This window comes from Silurus aristotelis, assembly GCF_946808225.1.
Source record: "Silurus aristotelis genome assembly, chromosome: 25".
NCBI classification, from domain to species: domain Eukaryota; kingdom Metazoa; phylum Chordata; class Actinopteri; order Siluriformes; family Siluridae; genus Silurus; species Silurus aristotelis.
The window spans coordinates 7,737,262-7,758,061 of record NC_139598.1 but is presented as its reverse complement, the minus strand read 5'-3'; the positions used below and the strand labels follow the sequence as shown (position 1 = coordinate 7,758,061).

The window sequence follows — 20,800 nt, the reverse complement described above, 5'->3', positions numbered from 1 at the left end:
TTATCTTGTGGATTTATGAAGGGTGTTATTATTCCTGCCTGAGCGTTTCTGCAGGCTTCTCTTAACACCCCGCTCACCTGGGAGCAGTCGCTCATTAATAAGCATGAAGAAATCGTGCCTGTCTCTGTGAGGACACAACATGTGCTCTCTTTATTAAAACAGGCTCCAACCTCCTCCTGTGGTCTGATCCGTCTGATCCCTGTAGTTGAATGATCTTCTATCTTTGCTCTATTTAAAATATAAATAAATAAAAAAATCAAATTTATATTAGGAAGCTTCACAGCAGTCTGGAATATCCGAAGTTTGCTGCGCTTGCGAAATCTTATCTCACTGTTACAGCTGGATGTGAAGAAACCATGTCTTTTCAGTGTGTACAAGGTTTATATTTCCTCCCCTCACTGCCCACACAGAACATGGCTTCTGTTTGTTCTTTGTGTTGAGTATCATAGGACCCAGACAAAACAAATTGTAAGATTTTTCCAAACGACAGTAGGAGTAAAATGTCTCCAAATCCAGTGGTATTCAAATTAAATTTGTGACTGGAAAGCTACATAAAATGGTGACAACTTGTAGGTGATTGAATCATGGATATAAATAAGCTGATGTGTAGTGGTTTTGTTTTGTTTTCACTTTAATTTACGACTTTTGGCTAGAGGCATAGAGACTGAACAACGGATGTCTATTTTGAATGTGACTCAGGAAGAACAAAAACATGAGTCTTTTTCCACTTCTTTTTGGAAAAATTCATTTTTTTGTTGGATATTCTCTCTTAAAAAAACGCCTCTTCTCTCATCGAAAATCTATAGATGTGTGATGTAATAAGCCACAAATGCGCATATATATATCACAAAAGTAAATACACCCCTCACATTTCAGCAACAATAATCATTTTTGTTGCCAAATATTTTTACAAAAATGGTTGTATGTTTTATTTTCAGCATTTAGATTTAATTTGATTTTTTTCCAATAAATATCAGTCATTGACCTACATGCATCTTTTTTTATAAATGTTTTAATCATTCAACTTTGCTTTTTTTGGACTCCTGGCACCGATAGCTGTCATCATCAAAATTCTAACTTGAGAACCCCAGATGACCTCATTTGTGTTCACTTCGGAGTCTATTGTTCAAGCTTTTATCTGCTCAAATGTAGTATTTATTTTTTTCCCTTTTCAGTTCAGTTGCTGGAAATACTTTTAAACTAAACTTTCTCCTACAATAGCCATTGTGAATATGGCTGGGGATCTCCAGCTGACCTGTTAACTCCTACCTGAGAACAACAGAAATTAAACATCAATCTTCTTAAGTAAAAGCCCCAGATAATGTTGTCCTTTTTTTAATGCACACCTTTGCTTTTCAGGCCGAGTAGCTTGGGAACAAACTGCCAGATAAAGAAGAAAAAGTAAAGGGATAAAGAGACTTCAGCAACAGGGCTATAAATGATGTTCACAATGCACCGGTCTGTTTCACACCCAGAATATGCAGCACAGAAGGAAGTATGCAGCATGTGTGTATGATTTTATTCAGCTGCTTTGATTAGATGAGATTTCTCCACTTTGCACGACTCCAGGGAGTGTGCTGAATACCAGGAGAGTTTCCAGTTTAGCACCTTCTCTGTAGTGGTACACCTGCCACCACAAAAACGGCACAGTTTGCCTGGAGGTCTGCTGCTCAATTATTATCCCTGACACTGATGCAGAACACCTGGGTGAAATAAGGATGTACCCTTCTGCCTCAATTATGTTTTTATGCAGTCATTTATTTGCCATGTGATATGTAAGAAATAAAACACGACAGAGCATGCTGTTGCTGGAAATGAATAAACAGTGTTGCTTATTATTTTCTAATAACATCATTATTATATCAGTATTTGAATCCTCATGACAATTTGATGATGACCACATTTATTTTTAAAACCTAGTTAATAAATGTCACATCACACGTTTTATTCATTTATAGTTACTTTTAAGCTTGTTGAGCATCTACAAACTACAAACTTAATACCTGTATCACATCCATTTTGGTAAGTAAAATAAGTAGTTATGTCCTTCGTAACCTTTTGTTTCTTCTCTCTCATAAAGGTAACTGTAAAATATCAAGAAATCACAAAGCACTTTGTCCTGAAGTCTTTATCATAGCGGAAATCTCTGTTATACTTTTACCTCAGATTTTTATTAAATACAAACACCACAGACTTATTTTCACCACCTCAACGGTATACTTTTTACTATCGTAACAGTAATGCATTAGAATGAGCACTTTAATGTAAATGTATGAATTATCTTGAGGATAATAAATCAACATGACCTGATCTAATCAAATACAAGAGTTATATTGAAACTTCTGTTCAGTAGTTGCCATGGGTTTACCATTGACCTTCTCGTCTTTGTCTTTTTGTACACATGCCACTTATAGGAATTTGAAAAACCTTTCCACTTCTGTTTAATTACAAATGTAAGTGCAAGTGAGAGATGGGTTTATGGGATAGTTATTATACTTTCTTTCTTTCTTTCTTTCTTTCTTTCTTCAAATCAAATCAAATCAAATCAAATCAAATCAAATTTTATTCATCACATACACATACATACAGGGTACGACATGTAGTGAAATGTTTTGTACGATGGTCCGGCATGAGGGAATAGGATGGGGGAAAGAAAAGGAGGCAGATAAATAACTATAAGGTATAAGAAAAACTATTAAAATAAAATAAAATAAATAAATAAAATAAAGTAAAAGAATATAGGTATAAAGATATATAGATATATAGATATATATAAAAGGATAATGTATGAGCAGATATACATATAAACAGTAACAATGTGTAGTGAAAAATGTAAACAAAATAAAAATAAAAATGTAAACAATATGTAAACAATAGGCAATCTATGTCCATAAAGTGTCCGTGTGCGGTATGGTGTGGTGTAAAGGTCCGTAAAGTGTCCATGTGCAATATGGTGCAATATGGTCCATGTGGTATGAATAAAATAAAAAGTGCACTGTGCTGTGCAAGTCCAGAGTTTAAAGTGTCGTGGTGCGAACGGTGAGATATGTTTTTAAAGTGACGTGGTGCGAAGGTGAATATATGTACAGAGAAGTGTGATGATGATGGTGGAGAGAGTGGGCCAGTTCTAAATCCTGGGTGTTTCCTGGTTTAAACACCGGATGGCCTGCGGGAAGAAGCTCCTCCTCATTCTCTCTGTGTTCGCTTTCAGGGAGCGGAAGCGTTTTCCTGAACGCAACAGAGAAAAGAGTCTTTCCTTTTTTTATATTATTATTATTTTAATTATTAAGGGTTGCATAATCCAGTGTACTCTTAGTGCCCGTCCCGAGCCTGGATAAATAGGGAGGGTTTCGTTAGGAAGGGCATCCAGCGTAAAAATGTGCCAAATCGAACAAGCGGATCACGAATACGGATGATCTGCTGTGGTGACCCCTAATCGGAGAAGCCAAAAGAAAGTTTTTTATTACATGTAAAACTCTGAATACAACCCTGGGCAACAATTAAAAATGGACCAAGCTCAAAATGGGAAAATGTAAAGCTTTTAATGGTCTTAACAACAAATATTTTCTCCAGAAACTAGCAAGAATTAAACAGTTACATCGTATGAAAGCCATTCAATTGGATTTCTTTGAATCTTTAAGCCTTGCGAGTAAACCTGCAGGCAACTTTTTACAGACAAAAGAGTCCGTGTCATTCCAGTCAGTGTTGATGATGATTCATTATCCCTAGGACTTTCTGCCACTCCTGGGTCCCTGAGTTGTATGAGTGAGATAAATGTAAGTCCCTCTGGATAAGGGCGTTCCTGGCCTTGGCATTCGCCAAATGCCATAAATGTGAACGTGATTATGAGATTCAAACAGTTGATGGGTAGCTGAAAAATGTTGTGAACCCAAAATGTGTTGAATTTCACATTGAACATTTTTAGTTATCATGATTTTGCCTTTGCATTCTAAAAGAAAGAAGCAAATTTTTCCCCTTCCAAACATTTTCCCAAGTATAGCATTTTACAAATATAACAAAATAGAGTCACAGAAGAGTCTCAGGAGTGCATTAGTTTAGTTCCTGCTAAAAAGAAATTTCTGATCAATGGTTTGTTGATCATTGAAAGCTTTATATTCTGCTATTTTGGGCTTAACTTATTTTTCTACCTTGGAGTGTGGACAATTATTTGAGCCCACAATTAAACCTGGGAATTATGAGGCCTGTCTTGTTTGTTTACTAAAGCCATTCATTTTTATTAAAGAAATCAAGCCACTTGGAATTTTACCATGTGGAGTAATTGTTTAAAATGCCCCATTTTTGACCAAAATGAAACTAAATTTGTTAGTGCTTAGGGGTTTATTTGCCTTTGTCTATGGAGTGTATGAATGTGGAATTATATTTGGCAGAACAGGGGAGAGACAAGGAAAGGAAAGGAAAGGAAAGGAAAGGAAAGGAAAGGAAAGGAAAGGAAAGGAAAGGAAAGGAAAGGAAAGGAAAGGAAAGGAAAGGAAAGGAAAGGAAAGGAAAGATGTGAAACAGGAAAGGACAAAGGAGAAAAGGGCGATCCTGGGATAATGAGCTGTCCTCTTTTGGTCTCTCTCTGTGTGGCCTTGTGCTCTCACCTGTGCAGTGTGTGCTCCATCTGGTCTAGAGAATTGGAAGGCCCTTATCCTGAAAACACTTCTAAGGAGCCATGATTTATTGGAACGAATCGCAGAGCCAAAGTCAAACAGCAGAAAGGATCCAGCCTGCCTTTATCTCACCATGGCTTTCCTTCAGCAAGCACCTCATCTCATTTCATGCCTTTCTCTCATTCTTTCTCTTCACTTTTCTGTCTCTCATTCTGAACACTCATAATCATTTTCTTTGATTCTCCTTTTCACCTTCTAAGAAAAAAAGAAACAACAATAAATAGTATCCGTCTTTTTTAGTCTGGATCTTCTGGTGTCAGTAAGAGGCACAGCTTTAATCTTTCCCAATAGATAAAATATTCCCGGTATCTTTGGTTAACTTGGTGTTACCAAACTCCCAACCCTTGCTTTTTTTTGTTCACTTTCCGTGGTGCTCGTTGGAAATCAGCTCCACTCGTCTGTAAATTGCATGTCTAGTGTAGTGTGCGCTAAAGGGATCTATCCAGCAGAGCCAGAGAGCACGGAGATCGAATGGCTTGCCTTCGAGTGTTAATTACCTCTGACCTCAATGGCATGACTTACTTTTGAAGATAATCTGGACACTTGGCAACCTTTTCCAGTATCATTAACTCTTTCATTAGAGGTTGCACTAAAAACATAACCCAATTTCCCGAATGTGTAGAAAGCGTGAATACAGTGAATATTTTGTTTTTTTGTTTTTTTTTTACTTTTGTTTCTTAAAGTGATTAATGACACAAGGGGTAAATGGCCCTCAGCTCAGCTTAGTGTAGCATCCTATTAAATGATGTTCTGGAATGCAAATCATTATAAAGACTGTGTTCCATATTATTTTGCTCAAACAATACAGCAAGCAAAGTGCTCCGCCTGTGCAATTATGAACAATTCTCTTTTGCCACTTTGACCCAGTCATGCCAAGAGCAGACCTAACAGACATCCATTCACATGTTTTGGAATATGTTTTTACATGCTGGTAATTATGATCATTATAATACTAGCACCTTTGCACCACAATATGTCAGTGGCTTGTCACATGAGCTGTGTACTGGTTCAACATGAATTTCCACTAAAACATGTTTAAACAAATGGCCAAACTCATAAAGACATTCGATTGTGGCTCATCTCATTTAACTCATGTCACTGAGTTATTTTGCCATTAGATTGTTGATGGGAGAAACAGTGCAAACATGATGCTTATTGAACACCAGACATTCTTTTGATTTCCTTACCCACCTCCTCTTCAACCACCTCGTACACAAATTACTGAACTGAATATTTTATCCTTAACGAATATAATGCAATAATTATGCATTTACTGTATATAAAGTATACAATACAAGAACCACATGTTGTATTACCTTTTAAGTAGGTACAGTAAACTTCTTAACGAGACAAAATCAGTTTTAGGACTAGATTAAGGAAAGTTCCCTGGTGGTCTAGTGGTTAGGATGCGGTGCTCTCACCGCTGAGGCCCGGGTTCGATCCCCGGTCAGGGAACCAACCCCAGCCACTCTCAGTGCCGGTCCCAAGCCCGGATAAATGGGGAGGGTTGCGTTAGGAAGGGCATCCAGCGTAAAAACATGCCAAATCAAACATGCAGATGATCCGCTGTGGCGACCCCTAACGGGAGAAGCCGAAAGTAAGAAAGATTAAGGAAAGTGGGGAAGTGCAGATCAGACATGGAATATAGGAGCAAAAACAAAAAACAAGTGAGTACATTTGTAAGAAGTTTGGTTAGGCATCTGATTTTAAACTAATCAAGTGCTTGATCTACCAGTAGAGACCAGGTTTCTGTTGGTTGTTTTTTTTTTATTTTTTTTCGGTTTTTATTGAGAATGATAACAACAACTTGTGTCAAAAGTAGAAAATCTTTTACATGAATTTCAGATTTGTTCTTTTTTTTCTTCAAGGATATTGTAGGTCTGCTTTTTCCTTCAATGACGGTATGGGTACGGGCTCGACAGCACTGTGTAAAACTCAATGATCCTTGTCCGATCAAATCCATCATTGTGTCATTTGAACATGGGCTGTAAAGGAAGACTAATCTTACCCTTTGTACAAACATATTCAGTGTCACAGATTGGCATACGTTTAAATGGTGATTAAAAACTGTTATATAGACAATGCAGGTTTCCATTTTTGTTTGATTTAGCATTTTCTGACTTATGAAATCTTTAAGTCCAGTTCCCAGAATTTCAGTTTAGGGTCTCAGCCTATTGGGCTGAATATTTTCAGCAGAATATTTTTGACATTTATTAGATAATTCAGAGACTTTTCTGATAAATGTCAAAAATATTCTGCTTCAAAAAATGGGCATTAAAAATTTTTTTTTATAATTATGTAGTAGTATTAGTTATTAGAAATTCTGGAAATGAATGTTTACCTGAATGTTTTTTTTGGTATTTAGTGCATTTTAAAAATAATCTAACTACTCAATCAATCAAACAAACAAATCGTTCGATGCAGCCCTACTGGCAACTCCATTTAGACCTCGCTCATAAAAATGCATTGTGGTCCTAATGGATTTTTAAATTAGAGAAAGCGTTGCATTCTTTTTGCCTGGCCTTGGTCGTGCAGACAAAAAGACTTGGCCTCCTCTCTACTTGAGACTAGGAGTGGAACTTTTGAAGACATTCAAGAAGATTTTCTCAGCATCACACACACATTCTGCAGCCCTGAGCAGTAGAGAGCCGGGCTGAAAGATGGTGTCTTTGTGTTCAGCGCTGTGCAGAGGAGCAAGCGGCACCTTATTCTTTGTACGCTCGCAAATGTGATTCGGGATGTTCAAAGGCTGTTTGGCAGCGGGAATGCGAGGCCAGGATGCAGTAGAAGGCTGAGGGAACCCTGTGGCAGCTGGCTCGCTTTCTCCCCCCCCAAACACATGAATAATGTTCCAGTGCTCCACTTTTCCAATTTAAACTCAGCATAAAGAAATTATACTGAAATTGGGACGCATAATTGTGCAAACAAATAAAAGATGCAGGATCTGTATATGCGAATGTGTGTGGGTGCATGGCTTTTTTTTCTTTCTTTCTCTCCTCTTTCATTTTTTCGACCTTTTTGTCCCATTATTTTTTTCACACATTTTGAGATTGTACATGACCAAGCTGTAAAGCAAAATGTGCATTCTCTACAGCTGCTTCTTTCCGGCTCTGTCAAAAAGCGTGACTTGTCAAAATCCAAGCGGTTCTCTTCCTCGGCAAGACCGGTGTGTTCTGTGAATATATTGAAAACACACAATTTGTATTTAGAGCTAAAAGCAGATTGTGTTTCATGCTTCTGGGTTCCCCCTTAAGCTCCTTCTCTGCTTAAAGCTGCCCCCACCATAACATCAGTTTCTATCAGATAATCTACCTTTTTATTTATTTATTTATTTATTTATTTTTTATATAAAATCTCGCGCTTAAGACAAGACAAAAGACGGCTATTATACATGTTAATTTTTATTATGTTGTCCTAAATCATAAAATAATGTTGTATGTGGTGTTGTGTAAAAGATTGTAATTGTAAGACTAATATGTAGGTGACATTTATAGGTGGATTTAGACCTATAGGATTTACGAGATTGCAACGTATTAATCTTTAATACACTCACACACACTCGCACATGCAAAACATTGAAGGATAATAATTTTGCCACACATGGCCATGAGCCGAATTTGATGTACAGGCATGCTGTGTTTTTATTATTATGACAAAAAAATTGTATCAGAAATTGCAGCTGAAGTCGCTGGGTGTGTGTGTGTGTGTGTGTTTTGTTGTTTTGTGTTTGACTGCATTGAGATTTCATTCTGTACTCGGTCTGACTGTGGTGTCAGTCTCTATGCAGATCTCTTCGGGGCCAAGTTCTAGGTTTGCTTCATTAATTAGCTCAACAGTCATGTGTTATTAGTATTGACCGGCGCTTTACAGAGTGGGCCGGCAAGCCATTACCTTTTTATTGGATAGAACAGGATCTTCTAATCCGCTGGGGCATGTGCATGAGTTTAATCGCCGTGGAAACGGGGAGCGGCGTTATTAAAAAGCCAGCTCAGCTGACTTCTGACTGCGACCGCTCCAGTTTGCTAATCATAATGGGCTCAGGGAGCTGCTCTGACCATAGTAAAGATCATTCAGGCTGATAGAGATGGATCCGTTTTAAAAGAGAGGCATTAAAAGGAAGAGAGCAATTGAGAAGCAATAGATTAGAGATGTGAAAGTAGAAAACCGGATAAGGAAGGCAAAACAGATTTTCTCAGTGCTTACATGTGATTCTCTTTTAGTATGCGGTATTTGTGTGTGTACAGGGAGAAGCTGTAATATAATGAGGTTGCATTCTCTGAGTCGGGTTACTTTTCTGCAACTCGTGTCTGCTATGACAGCTGTGGATTGTTGCTCTTGGTTTCCTCACTTCTTCCTCTTAGTTTTTTTTTTTTTTTTCCTCAACTACACCTATTGTCAAAGTCGTTATTTAGAGCTCTACTTCCTCTCACTTTCGCTGTCGCCCTCATCTTATGCATGTAGACTTTCCCTTGTCTTGTCCTCTCGTATTCTCGTGCCTACATCTGATCTAATTTGCTCCCAGATTATGTAAATTAATTGGGTATGGTGACCAAATGTGCAATTATCACTCTAAACACAGTCAACTCTTACTTCTGTGGCTCAGATGCCACTTATCTTCACTCTTCCGCACAAAGCGGTTCTTATGCGTACTCTGCCCCCATGTGTCTGCTCAGAGTAGTACCATGCAATGCTGGGAATTTTCCATGTACTAGATGCACTTACTGTTCCCACTTTAATGAAGCAGCAAACCTTTTTTTTCCCCCCTGATGATTAAACTGGGACACATTGTCAAGTCTTGAAAACATATATATCCCAGTCACAAACTGTTTAACCTACTTCCATCAAGGAGGAGATACAGGAACATACGCACCAGAGTCAGCATCTTCAGGGACAGCTTTTTTCCATCTATCTATCTGTTGGTGGTGGTTCTAGTGGTTTTACACTAAATTTCTGAATCTTTGTAAATACAGATCTGGTTTTCATCACACACAGTAGACAGACATTAATTTGTTTCAGCTCCGTGCCGCTTGCACACATTGTACAGTTGCGTGGGCAGTTAGGTCTAGTGTGTATTCTAAATAGTGCAAAAATGCTAAATATTAACTACAGTAGGCTGGAAGTTTGTGATTGCCATGTTTGATGGTCCATGGCCATCTGACCAGAAGTTTGCCATCTTTTCTATAAACACTAGTTACTAGTTATCTTCTGAGTGATCCTAAAAGAAAACACATCCTGCATGTTTAAATTTTTAATAGTGATATATAATTACTGATTTTATGGATACCCAAACTCATGAATTCACCAGTTCATGGTTTAAGACCAGCAAGATCTGCATATGATGGAACTGTAGAAAACAGCAAACATTGCATTCACAAACCTACTAACCAGCACTGGCACCTTGTCATTGGACTGTACGAGTTTCTCAGCCTGATATGCTACCTACTGTGTGTGCCAGTCCACCTGCGATTGTTCTGCACCATTAAATAGCAGCCATGTGGTGATGTTCTACTGCATATGCCTAATCAGTCTTTTGCAAAGGCTGGAAGCTTGCATTTTTATTACTGAGTTGCTTTTTAAATAACGTTCTAGTCACTTTGTGGCTGTTGGTGTTTAGCTGACACTCTTTTGATCATTAAGTCCCAATGCGCCTGCTTTAGAAAATAACTGTATTTGATACCTAGTGTACTGTTATGCTGTAATGCATGGTTCCCCATAGCTTTTTTATCATTTTCTTGGTTTTTATGCACTTCCTGAGATACCTTATTAAATGAAGGGTTGCTGTGCAGTAGATGGTGCTTTTCCTCTGCCTCGGTCTTGTCGAGTTGATAAAAGGCAGGGATGGAGAGATGTCACCTTGCAAACACTAGCTAATAACTCAGTCTGCCTGTCCTAGTGGGGTTTGGAACAGGCTAGGAGATCTTTTATTATCCTTCCTTCATAAAGAACTGCAGTTTGCTATCTATCTGTCTGTCTGTCTGTCTGTCTGTTTGCTTCCATCTATATCTATCTATCTGTCTGTCTGTCTGTTTCTATCTATCTATCTATCTATCTATCTATCTATCTATCTATCTATCTATCTATCTATCTATCTATCTATCTATCTATCTATTTCTTTTTCTGTCACTTTATCAATCTCTGTCTATCTATCTGTCTGTCTTGTCTGTTCACCTGTCTGTCTTTATCTATCTATCTATCTATCTATCTATCTATCTATCTATCTATCTATCTATCTATCTATCTATCTATCTATCTATCTATCTATCTATCTATCTATCTATCTATCTATCTGTCCATCTGTCCATCTATCTATTTCTTTTTCTGTCACTTTATCAATCTCTGTCCATCTATCTGTCTGTCTTGTCTGTTCACCTGTCTGTCTGCCCTTATCTATCTATCCATCTATCTATCCATCTGTCCATTTATCTATTTCTTTTTCTGTCACTTTATCAATCTCTGTCTATCTATCTGTCTGTCTTGTCTGTTCACCTGTCTGTCTGCCTTTATCTATCTATCTATCTATCTATCTATCTATCTATCTATCTATCTATCTATCTATCTATCTATCTATCTATCTATCTATCTATCTATATGAACACAAATAAAATGGGATCTATGTGTGTATATAGAAGCATAACTAGACACATACTGTATCTATATCTTTAACATGTATAAAAGAATGGGCTCTTGTTCTGGAATACCGCTACCCAAAATATTTAGTTTTTTTCTGCTAAAACACAACTAATCATACAGCTAACAATCGAATAAACAAGCTAACTAGAGTTTTCTAACTTCAGCGTGTGTATTAGCACAGTGAAAGCACTGTTCTGTTAGAGATAAGTGTATGATTGCTCTTTAATTTGGTGAGGCCCATTGGGCATGTCAGTTTGTTTTTTGAGCAAATGATCTATTTGTTTATTCTATACCTTGGGAGCAGAAAAGTCCCCTAGCGAGTGTGTTTTAGATGCAAGTGGGTATATGTGTGTGTCAGCAAGGTCAAAGTCAGCCTTCCAGCCTCACTGCACTACAGGTAACTCTGATTACACTTAGACTCAGGAATTCTTTCTACCCCCCACCCTCTTCTCTCTCTCTCTCTCTCTCTCTCTCTCTCTCTCTCTCTCTCTCTCTCGATGGTGATGATGATGATGTATCAAGATGTGGATCTCTGAGAGTGCAGTGGGGACAAACAGGAAGTGAAGTGATGGACAAAATGAAGCTGCAGTCATGGCCTCCACATTTATGGCTTCGATTTATGGGTGATTCCATGATTGCAGTGCCATTTAGCCCTTGGGAAAAATAACACACTAACCTTTTTTCCAAAAGTTTTTCAACACTGACTAGAAGAAAAGTTAACATTTAAAAAAAAGTGTATTCACTCGTTACGGCTGCATTACGGTGTTATACACTATACAGACTGTGATTAATTATGCGGTCATTTATTTATGCTAATTGCATGAGGACATTTGAATGATTTACTTCCAAGGATTATTTTCAATTCATTTAACTTGGGTTGTTGTACTTGGGTATAATTTGGGTTGTACATTCTAATGAACCTTCTCAACAAATTCACAATTATGGTTCATATATATTATAATGCTGGATAAAAAACAAGGAAGGAAGCTGTACAGAGATTCTTCAGTGGGTTATCAAGGATGATCATTTGCATCACCAATGCATTCCACACCATCACACTGCTGCCTCAAGCTTGAACGATTCCTGCCCGAATAATGTAGCGCTTGTTTCTTGCATCTCTTGCATCAAATTCTGCTCCTTTGGTTTACATGATGTAATAGAAGCCTGGCTTTGCTCAACCAGACATATTTCTCAACAATCCTGTGGCTTCCTGTCTCCCTGACATTTAGTTCCTGCTTCCAATGAAGATGCCATTCTTGTTCAGCGCTGGCACTCAACATTCTTATCAAGTCTTGTATTGACTTCCTGTCTTCCTGGTGTCCATCTCCTGGGTCCAATCACAGTTGTTTAAGACATTTTGTTCTTATTTAGTCTTAAGGACTGTGGCTAGGATGTCTGTTGCATAATTTGTATAAATCTCTTCTGATCAGCAAGTTTTCGACTAATTCCATTCTTGTTAATCTTTTGAAATGGCTGTTAAATTTGGTGTGATGGTCTGGAAATTCCACAAATACTTTTAGGTATAATGCCATGTTTGTCACTTCTTTCTAATACAATCTCCAGTTGATCACCAGCTAATACTTGACTGGTATTGATATTTGATTTTATTGACGTTCTGCGCTTGTAGTTTTACTATCTAGGGATAACAATGGGTGTCGCTGTACATATAAGGGATAAAGAAAGACAGTAGTTACGCTGTCAAATGATACCTTAAAGCCTGAAAGATCCCCGGTTGCCAGATTTGACCAAAGAGTGCTAGTAAGTAGGGATTTTAGTTTGATTGATTATGTGCAGTCATAGCCTGGAGCACTGAGCTCCTGGAGGAAGGTGTTGGTGTTGCTTCACTTCTTTCATCTGTCTCTTCTAGTTTTTGAATCCTTTTATTTTCTGTCACCTGGTGGCATAGTGTTAGAAAGAAGTTATGATACGAAAGGATATTAATGATCTTCCAATTTAAATTTCCCTTCTTGGGTAGGCAAAGGGAGTAATAAAAATCGAATGACGCAATCCTTTTAGATGCATTATCTTTTGCTGTATTCGCTTTCGCTTTGTAGCTGACGCAATATTTCTGTTCTGTTTTCCAGGAAGTTCTACTATATCACACTTCTTCGAGATCCGGTGTCAAGGTATCTGAGCGAGTGGCGCCATGTGCAACGAGGAGCCACGTGGAAGACTTCGCTGCACATGTGTGACGGACGCACGCCGACACCCGAGGAGCTTCCCACTTGTTACGATGGCGCAGACTGGTCAGGCTGCACCCTCCAGCAGTTCATGGAGTGTCCCTACAACCTGGCCAACAACCGTCAAGTGCGCATGCTGGCCGATCTGAGTCTAGTAGGTTGCTACAACGCGTCCACGCTGCCTGATAAGCAGCGCGCGCGTCTCTTACTCGAGTCTGCTAAGAAGAACCTGCGTGACATGGCTTTCTACGGGCTCACCGAGTTTCAGCGAAAAACGCAGTACCTTTTTGAGCGCACCTTCCGTCTCCGCTTCATCCGGCCGTTTGTGCAGTACAACAGCACTCGTGCAGCCGGCGTTGACCTGGAGGATGGCATCATAAGCCGCATCGAAGAGCTCAATGATCTCGACATGCAGCTCTATGACTACGCAAAAGACCTGTTCCTTCAGCGGTACCAGTACAAACACATATTGGAAAGGCGGGAACAAAGAATGATGCTCCGAAATCGAGGCTCTTACTACAGCCAGGTACGGGAGGAGGGTGCAGGCGGAGAGGGCACAGCTCGGTTGCCCACTGAGGACTACATGAACCAGATTGTTAGTGGATGGTAGCCCAGGAGATCTCTCTTTAAAAACAAAGAGAGACATGAAGACATATAATGGGTGGAGAATCCTTCTTTTCTCCTACCTATGGAGAAACAAAAGGGTTATCAGCAGTTGACTTTTTTTTTTTTTTCTTTTTTTTTCTCTGCCAGGAATCCTTCAAAAATAAGATGCGAAGAAAAACTGGCAAAGATAGTGAGTGGTGGCCATGGCCTTTTTCCAAGAGAAGGGATCATTATGGGCACTTTTACTCTCTCTTCCCCAGGGATCCTTAAAGAGAGAGGTGCATAATGAGAAAACTGAGAAATGGTGGGTGAAGGAAAAATTTCTGTTTCAGCTCCTCTAGAAAGATGGGGATCATTATGGACCCTTGGTTTCGTTCCTACCAGAAATCTTTGAAAAGACAGAACCATGCAGAGGCAGAGAAATGGCAAAGATCATGAGTAGAGGAGTCATCTCTTTCTCATCTCTTAGACATACCGCACATTGCAAGCTCTTTGTCGTTCCTAAACGAAGAAGGTGTAGTTTGGGTCAGACCTACAAAGGATGTTAGTTATTAAGGGGGGCCAGGTGTTGAGTGCACCTTTCCGGATGGGTTGAGCACATATCCCTGTCCCCTCCATAAGACCCAGACCTAAATTGGAAATGCTTAATACAATTCAACCAGTAAAGCGTTGCGTCAGCGAGCTGCAACACAATTCTACAAATCTTAGTTTTGTATAAGAATGAAAGAAAAAATAATAATAATGCGAATAAAAATCACTTGTCTTAGGAAAGTCATCCAAATATTCGGGATATTCAGAATGTTTTATATTCTGTGTATAAATCTAAAGGTTTTTTTTCCCTCTTTTTTTTTTTGGTTTGGTTTCGGAAAACTGAAATGCAGAGGCTGGAAATGAGATTATTACTAACAGACGCTGTGACTGAGTTTGTTTTAAGAGAGATAAATGTTAATATATAATACAGACATGGCCTTGGGTTTTCCAGCATATGTTTCTACCATTGTATGTGCTGACTGTGTAAATGCCCAGCCTCTCTGCCTACGACATTTTATTCATCAGTTAAACAGAGACGTTCTTGGTGAGACATGTTCGCTCCAGGAGCAAATAAGTTCACGTCATGGCTCCAACTACAATCTCGACAGCGTCTAAGAATAGTACAAGAAACTAGGTCACATGACAACACCACTGTACTTTTTTTTTTCATTTTGGGAAAAGCATGAAGTTTTGCTTTAAACCTGCACAAATGTGTGACTGAAAATGTGTGTGTGTGTGTGTGTGTGTGTGTGTGTGTGTGTCTGACATCTAATTGTGTCCATGTGTGCATGTACGTATGCGTGCGTGCTGATGGCTTTGTTTGTTTCGGTTAAATGGAAGTGCATTCATCATGAACAATTCAATTTCTCAGTCCCTGCACTTTCATTTTAGCATAAAGACTCCACACTACGATCCCTCTCACATTCCATGCATTCAAATTGAATTAGACGTAAGCAGATACCGAGGTGGATGGATCCCATGCAGAAACATGACAAAGCCAGAGGTGGCACTTCATAATCGTCCCTGTAAATCCCCAATGAAAGCGTTCTTACCCTAAGTAATAAGAGAGTGTGGAAATACGCTGTGTGTGTGTGTGTGCGTGCGTGCGTGCGTGCGTGGTTCTATATTTGTGTGAGCGAGCATTTTAATATGAGGCATTTTAAAATATGACTCCTGTTTGTTTTCCATTCATATTCTATATTGTTGTACTGTATTAGTACTTCTGTTATGCTGAATTGATCTTAAAGTTACCAATAAAAACATTTTCTTTTTTTTGATTTTTAAACTAAACTCTTCTTCATTCTTTCCAGCTCATTTTATGACCTGCACCTTTAATCGCTATCTTGTAAGAACATCATGATTGCATTGTATTTGATGCCGTGTTCCTTCTGGCAAGATCGTCTTTTGTGTCTAATCCTTAGTAAGTGCACGATGAATTCAAATGTACATTATTTTGGTTTATATTAAATCGAACAAAGCAAATCCGAGAGCATACGATATATCCTCTGGGAATGAACAATGGATTTTCAGGAAAGAAAAAAAAAAAAAAAACAGAATTAATGAACGAATTAACGTTGATGTTATACCACTCCATTCATTATTCTTATTATAATCCGTATTTATATTTCAGTTATCCATCCATTTGACACCTCTAGACGGTTTAATTTCTGCTTGTTTTTAATGCATCGTGTTGAATCAGAGGGATCATGGAAACTCCTTCACAGCTCTCACTGTTAATTAAGCCACAGATGTGTTTACTTGATAACTAAAGACTTGGGAGCACTGGGAGCTATCTAAGTGTTCCTGTGTTGGAAAAGAAGACGGGGAGGAAAAAAGGCATGAGAGATGAAAGAGAGAGAGAGAGAGAAGATGATGGTAGAGATTTCATGATGATGAGAGGAAAACGACGGAGGTTCGCAGATGGCAATAAGTGAAGTGAAGCCCCGGGTAAGCACTCCAACAGCCTGGAGTCTTGTTATACCCAGACACACACACACACACACACACACACACACACACCACACACCACACACTCTCTCTTGCTCTCAAACAATGCTGCAGAGGTATTGTGGAAAATAATTTTTAAAAAGTTATATAATTGGCTTCTTTTCATTTCGTCTTTTCCTACATGCCCACTTCGAATGGCTTCTTGAGAACTGAACCTAAACCTTACTTACACACAAACTCTCGTTTGAGTGGAGTCTTATATTTTTAATACAAATGTACTTAAAAGAAAGAAAATAAAAAAAAACATGTTGCTCAGCCTTTTCCCCTTCGTTGTTATATAGTTATTTTCAGGTTTTCTTTTTTTTTTTTTTCTTTCCCCAATTCAGCATTTTCCCTGTAGTTCATTTGACAGAACTCTGTCTGGAATCTAGTCCAGGAAACAAGATGAGCTAATACAGTGCTTCAATAGCTCTGTTTTTTCTATAGTCTGTACATATGGCAGGGAAGGGTGTTGAAGACTGTTGACAGTCAATTCTGCTATAAAAGGCATCAGTGTCAGATCCTTTAATCTCTTTAAGATGTAAAGTGGGATCTCCATGGATTGGACTTGTTTGTCCAACACATTCCAGAGATGCTTAATCTCTTTTGAAATCTGGGGAATTTAGAGGGTAAGTCAACACCTTGAACTCTTTGTCATGTCCCTGAACCATTTTTGCAGTAAAGCAGAGAGTATTATAGAGTCCATTGCTCACCCCTAATTGCCATTAGGGAATACTGTTGCAAACGAAAGGGTGCACTTATTCTGCAACAATGTTAAGGAACTACGTGTCAAAGTAACATCCAGACGAATGCTAGGACCTAAAGATTCCCAGTCGCATATTGGCCAGAGAATCACACTGCCTCTGCTGGCTTGCCTTTACCCAATTGTGCATCCTGGTGCCATCTCCTTTCCAGGTTAGTGCCACACACGCACCCATGTGTCTACATAATGTAAAAGACTACCTTGCATTTCTCTACGCTCCAGTTCTAATGCCTTTTTGCTATATTAACTCTTCTGTGGGATCGGACCAAATGTTTCCAAAGTTATCTAAGAAAACAATGCCAATTGTCCCCCATAAAGAGGAAGGACCAGACTGAGCTTGTAGAAAATGGTCGGATTTCCCTATGTGGCTGTGAACGCTTAACTTTTAATTGTAACAGAATAATAAATAAATTAAATCAAATATATATAATAATTCCTAGAATTACATGCTTATATTTACTCCAGATATTTACTGCACAGCATCTAGCAAGTATTAAATTCTCCTCTCCTTCCCAATATGCTAATTTTCAGTAAGAGGAGACAGACAGATGGGAGCGAGAAGCTGTTTTCCCTTCATGCACAGTATTTCTGTAGATTCTGTATTGTTCTTGGTTATTGCTACTATTATTATTATTGTAATTATGAATAACTACTTTCAGACTAATAAATATAAATGATAGATTAGGGTCCCCCCATCTCTTCCTTAAAATTATTACTGTCTAAGCTAAAAACTTAAACTGGATATGCTTAATGCATTAACAGCTGTAACACCAGTGTCTTTAAGCATTAATGAAATGAGTTATCAACTCGTTCCATCAACCGAGCTGGTGTTAAACATGAATAACACAACGCAAGGTTCGCTTTCTCTGTCCAAAATCACAATGTACGTGTATTGAAATATTAACTATGTTGCAGTAATTGTACTTTATATTTTCTTTCTTTCTTTTCCTGCAAAAGTGTATCGAATCGGCCATTATCAATACACAATATCTTCCTGAATCAGATCAGTCAACCATCTTTTTTTTTTTTCCTTTTCTTTTTGGTGAAATGTTTGTCTTTATATATAAATTATTATTATTTTTTTTATATATATATATATATATATATATATATATATATATATAAATTAATATGCACTTAAACTTCAACTAAAGAGTTTTTGAGTGTGTGTCAATTAATGAAGAGACTGCGCTTGTAGAAATTGTCTGGATTACCATATATGGATGAGAATGCTTAACTTTTAATTGTACAGAATAATAAATAAATTAAACCATAAAGTTTAATAATTCCAATAATTACATGCTTTACTGCAGATATTTGAGCGAAAGTGGGTCACATGACTTTGACCAGTATTTTAAGCCATACTGTAAAATGCAGTGATGTTGCCTATAAAAACGTAACATTGCATGTTAAATCTAATAGTTGCCAGATTTCTCTTCCCCTCAGCTCATTGTGCAACTACTTATTCTGTAGTTAACCACGAAAACAGTCAGACATTGCGTTCACTAGCAGCAGAAAGGCACTGCTAAATAAAGTCAACTCAAATCCATGTCATATTTTTTGTTTAATGCGTTTACAGTTTCATCTCCATTATAGTCACCTCAGACTGTTTAGTTCTGACCTGTGCTTATGGTTTTTGTCTGATCAAATCAATAGATTTGCTCAGCTCAATATATCCAATATGCATTATATGAGAAACCTTTTCGGATCATTCAGAATGTGAGGAATGGATAAATAATTTATAACATGATTTATAAAATATGAAAATGTGATAAAACCTGATTTATACAATTATAAATTAAGATTTTTGTTATGTTGAGGTAAATTTTAGTTAAACAATGTTAGTTATATGGTTAAATAAGAAGCAAAAAAAAAAAACTATAGCATTTTTGGCAACAGAAGATAATGAAGAATGTCAGAAGATAATGGTGGTGGAAGAATGAAAGATGTTGGTCACTTGCAACAACTAAAATAACAGTGATACCAAATACAAATGTGTTTTACAGTTGCTCAATGAACCAACTCAATTTTTTGGTTTTGGATTTAACAATGAAATTGTGAGGGCTTGTGACCTGATTTCACTACCAGATGCTTGAATGGCAAGGAGACGTGTCAGTCTTGATCTTCTCTACATCAGCAAATAAAAACATCATCAAAACCAATACATAAGAAAACAGGAATTACTAATAAATAGTATCTGAAAATTTTTTTTGATTGAAGATGATCTGCATGTCCAGATTTCATTATATGAAATCGGAATGGTTTTTTTTTAGGGAAAATGCAGTTTCAATGAAACGTGATTATTAAAAACATAAAAATGATAAGAAACAAAGCAAGATAAAAAAAGTATTGTAAAGTAAAAAATATTTTTGCAGTCAACCTTGAAAGCATTTATTGTCTGTGTGTAGAGTGCATTTCCATTGCTTGTTTTAATCACCTCTTGTCTCCTGAGTGTTAATTATCTGTGAATGTGTTGCGTTTCTCTGTATGAGGGTTTTAAACATTTTCCTTATATATATATATATATATATATATATATATATATATATATATATATATATATATATATATATATATATATATATATATATATATATATATATATATTAAATATTAAATGTGATTAAACACAAAAACTGTTTAATTGTTAGCTTCAATCTAACCATCACATTGAGACCCTGAAGTGCATATGCACACAGTTGCATTAGTCCTATGAGAAGAACCACCCCAGAGCCTGCTGTGAAAATCTCTCAGGGACTCTGAACAAGAATCCTTTGTCACAGGTCTCCATCTGTCTTTTCTCGGAATACAGATGGAAAGGCAGTTTTTTTCTTTTACCTGTTAGCAGCTCTCCTGCTTAACCATAATGATGTAGATGGACAGCTGCTTGGAGACAGGTCTTAAGGGAACATATAGTTGTTACTCAGGAGGTTTTATGCCCTTTTCCTTAATCTAACCTAAGCACTAACAACAATGGCTTTATTTGCTCAGAGCTGCAGTAGACTCACAGCCTAGATTCCCAATTACTGGAAACACACTTAGGGGACACAGGTAACCAATGCAAAATTATGCACAGAAACTAACCCCAACCTCTAAATTAAAACAGGGAGTTGACAAGTGCACCCGGAAAGTATTCGCAGCACTCCACTTTTCCCCCTATTTTATTTTGTTACAGCCTTATTCCAAAATGGATTCAATTCATTTTTTGTCCTCAAAATTCTTCCAAAAATACCCCATAATGACAATTTGAAAGAAGTTTGTTTGAAAGCTTTGCAAATGTATTACAAAAAAACAAACAAAAAAAAAAACGAAAAACAATCACATGTATATAAGTATTCACAGCCGTTGCCATCACATTCAAAATTTATTTCAGGTGCATCCTGTTTCCACTTATCCTCCTAGAGATGTTTCCAGAACTTGATTGCAGTCCA

At 37.6% G+C, this 20,800-nt stretch overlaps 1 protein-coding gene across 1 annotated transcript in view; it reads left to right on the top strand.

Moving 5' to 3' along the window:
- Positions 1-15,910, top strand: part of hs6st1b (heparan sulfate 6-O-sulfotransferase 1b) — an 82,964-nt gene extending 67,054 nt beyond the window's left edge. Inside the window, exon 2 of the mRNA XM_083530003.1 lies at positions 13,388-15,910. Within this exon, the coding sequence (XP_083386129.1) occupies positions 13,388-14,093 (706 nt within the window). The 3' untranslated portion in view covers positions 14,094-15,910. The remainder of the gene's footprint in view (positions 1-13,387) is intronic.
- The last annotated feature ends 4,890 nt before the right edge of the window (positions 15,911-20,800 follow it).